The 6,018-nt window shown below is 37.5% G+C and overlaps 1 protein-coding gene across 1 annotated transcript in view; it reads left to right on the forward strand.

Annotated features, from left to right (window-relative positions):
• Positions 1–5,868, forward strand: part of mbo (Nuclear pore complex protein Nup88) — a 172,856-nt gene extending 166,988 nt beyond the window's left edge. The window contains exons 9-15 of the mRNA XM_068767738.1: positions 215–314; positions 385–498; positions 1,085–1,222; positions 2,726–2,814; positions 3,535–3,691; positions 4,017–4,105; positions 5,787–5,868. Of these exons, the coding sequence (XP_068623839.1) occupies positions 215–314; positions 385–498; positions 1,085–1,222; positions 2,726–2,814; positions 3,535–3,691; positions 4,017–4,105; positions 5,787–5,853 (754 nt within the window). The 3' untranslated portion in view covers positions 5,854–5,868. The remainder of the gene's footprint in view (positions 1–214; positions 315–384; positions 499–1,084; positions 1,223–2,725; positions 2,815–3,534; positions 3,692–4,016; positions 4,106–5,786) is intronic.
• The last annotated feature ends 150 nt before the right edge of the window (positions 5,869–6,018 follow it).

Below are 6,018 nucleotides of genomic sequence, written 5' to 3' on the forward strand. Positions count from 1 at the left end.
TTAATAAATTAATTCCCCCACTGAGGTTTTCGTAAAATTCGTCCTTTATTCCCTATAGTCCTTTTTGTGTTGGGTATTGGAGCGGTTGTCACATTATATAATAAATGAAAATAAAAATATATATATTTATATTCAATCTTAATTTTTTTTAACATTTTTTCTAAATTTATTTTAAATTGACGAATAAAAGATTACTATGTAACGTTTTCTACAGGAACCTAGAACCGTACGACCTGGAAGAACAGCTGTACAAGGAAATACAGATTAAAAACCCGCATCTTGAACAGGATGACCTGAACAACTTGCTTAAGGAGGTACGTTTTCCACGATATCCTGAAATCAGTTCCCTCAGGATTAAGGTATTAATGATGAAAAACCTTACAGAAGCAGAAGCTATCGTTCACGTCAGTCGTGCAAGAGATCTTGTCCAGAGAGGCTTCGCAGCCTATACTGAAACTCGACAAGAAAGAGGAACCGAGTCCTGCAGAATGTTTGGAGGTCAGTCAAAAGTGTTTTTAAGTCCAGGTGACCAGGAGTTGGTAGACGCGGCGAGGGCAGGCTCCCACTAGATGGATGGACATGGTCAAGATCGCATGGAGACGCTTGATGCCGGTACCTCAAAACCGATCATCATCGCAATCTTTACCAAAAAGGGAGGGGAAGTTTATCGGCTAACATGATGGACAGGTAACCTTAGTAAGGTAGACTGAGACGCTGGTTCCTAATGGAAATATGTAAGGAAGACCTGTGTCCAGCCGTGGACGATATTGGCGATGAACTAGATTTTCTTGTATTTGTTACAATAACGGCACATAGTACAGAAACATGGGTCCTCACAGCTGGTTTCCTTGTCAAGCACAGTTGCCCAACAAGCCATTGATAGGATAGGATATCGTATAGCATAGGGGATTGGTAAATTGAAGTAACAGTGGACAAGCGGAACATAAATTATTCTCAAAAATCATAATAACCGGACTTACAATGAATAAAGTGGGTTTCTAAAAGGCTGTATTGTTGAACACATCCTAGATGTGTTATAGAAAAGGTCTTTGTTACAGTTATGCTTGAATACATGCGTTTGCAGGTACTGACGCAAGCGACCATGCGCCTCCGAGCTGAGTACATGGGTCGACAGCGGCGCGCCGGAGACGCCATGGCACGCAAGACCACCGCTCTCTGCGCACTCGCAGCCAGCCTCGCTGCATGGCGCGCGGACTTTGCGGTCAGTATAAACATTGTTTCTCTCTTTCTCACCCAAACGCATGTACTAATACACATCGTACACGAGTACTTTCTCTGTCTGTCTCCATTACACACATTATTCTCTTTTTCTCCTGCACATCGTTGCATGCACTTTCTCTCTCTCTCACACATTCGTCTTTTAACCCTCATATAATCACACTTGATTAATTTACCCGCTGTAGCATATACTATTTTCTCTTTTTCGCCCAAATACGAACACACAAGATATAAGTACATATACTCACACCAAAATCTGCACTAGTAGTCATAATAAGTTAAGACCACGTTTACATGCATCTATAGATTGAATGGTGCGAACTTTTTGAATTAACTTTTTAATATGTCCTGTTTATACTACGATTTGGTGGTTAGTGTATTAATCTTTATATAATCTATATATAGAAGCACAATAGAGTCCCCATAGCTTTACTGTTTTAATTACCCTTCCTGCGCCTTTTTGATGTCGCACCATCAGCCCCGACTAACTCGTTCGTAAAATTCATCCTTTGATCCTGGTAGTCGTCTCCTGCGTTAAATATTTTGGCGGTTATCACAATATGATTAAAAAAATGGTTGCTAATAATCGCATCTTTAGATTCCTTTATAATTATTTAACACCGTCTGCTATCATTTGTCCCTAATGTCTTTAAAAATTTCAACTTTTAACCTTTTGCATACTTCATGGATTTATAAGGTTTTTTTGTTATTTATGTGAGTAATGATTGAATTATTTAGTGATTTCCTAAAGATCGTCTTTGATAATAAACGAAATATGCTAAGATATATTGATATTAAATAAATAACTCGAAAATAAGTAATACATAAAATGTTAATAACAGAATAATTATTACTTACTAACTTTTGACATTAGATTAATCTGATTTTTTTTGTCAACTTAGTTCATGTATTTTTTTATGGCCACAGTTTTTGGGAAGATCTCGTTCGACCCCTTTAAGTATGGGCAGGAACTTTATTATTCGCAGGGTTAAATTTTTTGTTCAATTTTAATTTTTATTTCGTCTCTCACCTTTTTTTCATTCTTCCTTCACAGATATCATTCAATATCATTCTTTACATCCTTTTTCACAAAATCCATATTACAGATACAGTATAATTTGCTTTTGTAGTTTTCATTGATTTACTCATGTATCACATTTTGATTCTCTTTTTTAAGATTTTACCTCCACTTACCACCTAATTTAATCATTTATTTTACTGTAATTGTGACTTCTATTAATTTTCATTAGTTTTTATACAGTCTACCTACCCGACCTTTTCAATTTTTATTTCCCTTAAAGGTTTTTTTTAACTATTATTCTGCAATATTTGAGGGAGCAGCGATCCTCGTTACCCATTAGAGATGCAATATTCCTCTCTTCTACTCTGAATCTATCTTTATTCTGGAAATCCGTTCAAGGTCTTGCAAATACGGGACTCTAAAAATTGCAATTACTTTATTTTTTGTAAAACCTCTCTCTTTCAGCAAGAGATAGAGAACGTTAAAGCAAAATCAAGAGAACTCGCGGCCAAGCGCGACTTGGCTGAGAAACACCAAGACGATTTGAAGTACAGGTGAGTTATGACCATCTTTATTAATAATACATTTTTCTATTAACACTGCGGGAATATATTTATATATATGTAAATAGAGAATAGTAGCCCAAAGGTATAGGACTGAGACTTGAGATCATGGGTCGCGAGTTTGATTCCCGAGATACAATGTTATACAGTTCGCACTTAGTGCGTTAATCATATATGATTACCAGGGGCGGCTCTAGCTCGTGTAGCGCCCGTGTGCAATGAAACCCTAGCGCCCCCTAGACCTGGCCCCTCCACGCGACTATATCTATTAACTTTGCCGTCGTAACAAGAAAGTTTTTTCAAAAAGTAGTTATAGCTTACAGTATGGCAGTATTAGTTACGGCCTTTCTTCTTACGACGGCAGAATAACACTCGTTGTTTTTATGCTTATAGCACATCTCTGTTGCGAAACTAAGCGGCGAACCGCGATATTTCATGTTTCGTCTTGTGCTTTAAATTTTATGGAGAGAGAAATAAATTTGTTTCGCTGCCCATAGAACTTACAACCATGTGTTGTACCAGAATGGTCCAAGACGATGCTCTTAGCTGTCTTAGGAAGCGCCCTGAGACGGCGGTGCCCGTTTTCACTGCACACCCTGCACTATATGTTAAGCCGCCCCCAATGATTACCACTGCTCACAAACACACAACAACGTTTGTGTATCTACCCTACAATAAACGTATTTGTAATAATATAATTATTACGTATAGATGCTCAGCCGTAGTGCGTGCGGTGCGTGCGTCATGTGTACCGAGCGGTGCTGAACGAGAACTGCTACGTGAGCTGCAGCAGCACCGCCGCGATGGTGACCAGCTCGCCGCACAGCTCCAACAGCTTAAGGACCTGGTGCGACACAAGAACGACGAGGTAAATTATGGTACAGTTTGTACCGTACTAACTCATCCAAAAATCAATGCTTTCAGAAATAATAACATGAGAAAAAGCGCTTTCTTTACCGTTTACTACCTGCCAGAAGGTAGTACCTGTTGCATTCCAATAGATAAAATAAATTATTGTATCAGTTATTTCAGAGTGATGATCTTCATACAGGGTGATTGGAAATAAGTGTATAAATGATGATGTGTACCGTCTCGCCGTTGGCCCCTTACTCTCACGGTTTTGGAGAAATCAAGTGTTGCTATTTGCAAAAATTTTTGGCCCACCCTATATTAATATTACTTTACGCTTCCAGTTAAAGAAGTGGCATGAAGAATACAAGAAAAAGGAAACGGCGTTGGGAAAGTCCCATAGCGACACCATATCTTCAATACTGCAGCAACAGTGAGTTATTTTTAACTTTGTGTATAAGAAATCACAGTAATGTAAAGTTTGCAGGTTGAAATTCACACTACCAGGTCGAAGTGACCTGGGAACAGAATTATGTTATATATCTAATAGATTCAGGCGTTACCTTACGGAAGTTAATTCTAACTAAGAAAGTGACTAATATATAGCTACTTCCGCTATGCAGCAGTAGTCAGTCACACCAACCAATGTCTGGTCGGTGTAACATCTCCTGAGGATGTTCCGTGGAAGGTTGAAACACGTGTTGAGTAAATTAAATTAAATTGGTAGTTGTGTTTCGCATTGTTTACCGCACGCGCATTTATCAGTGGGCTGGCTGGCGATGCACTCATTGCACGATTACTGCTGCATAGCGGAAGTAGCTATATATTAGTCTTTTTCTTAATTAGAATTATGACTCTTTCAGTCTGGATGTTGTAATACAAGACTAAGGTTAGTATTAGATTAACTAGTGCATACAGGGGTATGTGTGCGCGTTATAAGATAATACTCGTATAACGCGACTTCTAAGGCATGTAGCCTATCCATTAACACTTCTATTTGTCAATCTGCTAGGTTACCTCAATTGATTTCGTTCACCTAAAGATCATCTCTTCATGTTCCGCTGAAAGACTGAGTTCGGGGGTCAGTGGCAGACCAGATCCGAATCATTGGGAACACACATTGGGTTTATCATTCGTCCATAGACACTGAGCGATATTGGAAGATGTTTTGTAGTTTTTCTGCCCAATCTTGAATTCGATGATTGACCACTATATCATAGTTTGAGTTTGTCTGTTTGTACCGGGTGTATAAAGGAGTCAATCTTAACAAATGACAGATTAGTTACCCCCTGTATACCTTTCAAGAGCAAACTGAACTTCTACTTATTATACTATCTCTATTGTTTTATTAGTTATTATAATACATTTGTCCTAATGTTATATTTTATGCTAAACATAATACACATTTGTTGTTGCAAATTAAAATTTTTACACGTCTGTTAGTAACGTATGCATTAGTTTTAACAGTAGTTTCTTATATGTAATTGTTTTGTAACGGCCGCCAAAATATCCGGCGTAAAAAACACTAACACTAGAAAAAAAGACTAATCCCATGATCAAGCCAGTCGGGGCTGACGGTGCAACATTAATAAGGTGCAAGTGAGGTAACTAAGGCAATAAAATTATGCAGTCTCTTACGTATAGATATGTGGGTAAAATAAAGTACAGACTAGAATAGAAGTTTGTTCTTCTGGTGGCTTTATTGCTTCTTTACCTCACCTCCCCACCCGGTGTCAAATCGTTCAGAAATTACTTGACTTACCTAAGTAAGTAATAAAAATCTCCCTCTCAAATCCCTTTTTGAGAGGGAGATTTGTTAGATTTTTATTTGATGTCTCGTGAACAATTGGAGTGAACACAAAGTGTTCGCGGAGGTATAGTTGAGTGATCGCGTAGTTACTTACACAATTATACGCGAATTATTAGTAAACGTAGCTCTATTTAAATTCGGTAATATGAAATTAAATAATTGTGTTTGACACAGTTTTTGTATTTTTTCGTAATTTTTAGGCCCATCATTGGCAAATTACTGAAATGTAATCTATTAAAAAGTTAACACTGGTCAGACAGTATATATGAGTAGTTTTTTTTTAAATATTAATTGTATATTTCAGAACCGCGCAAATATCGTTTCTGATCGAAGAGACCAAACTGATGAAGGATCAACTGAGCATCGTGTAGCTGTCACGTTATTTTTTTAATACTTAGTCTGGCAACACTATGTTATAAAGGTATAAAATTGTAATGCAAAAGATTTGTAAGTGCAACTTATTTCTCAATGATAACAAAAAACTTTTTTTTACTCTTGAATGGTTTTATATTTTCCTATCCGGCTTATAGAATAGG

Source organism: Battus philenor, unplaced genomic scaffold (genome assembly GCF_028537555.1).
Source record: "Battus philenor isolate CCGP_79_NKW_IND1 unplaced genomic scaffold, ilBatPhil1.0.hap1 SCAF_23, whole genome shotgun sequence".
In the NCBI taxonomy this organism is placed as follows: Eukaryota; Metazoa; Arthropoda; class Insecta; order Lepidoptera; family Papilionidae; genus Battus; species Battus philenor.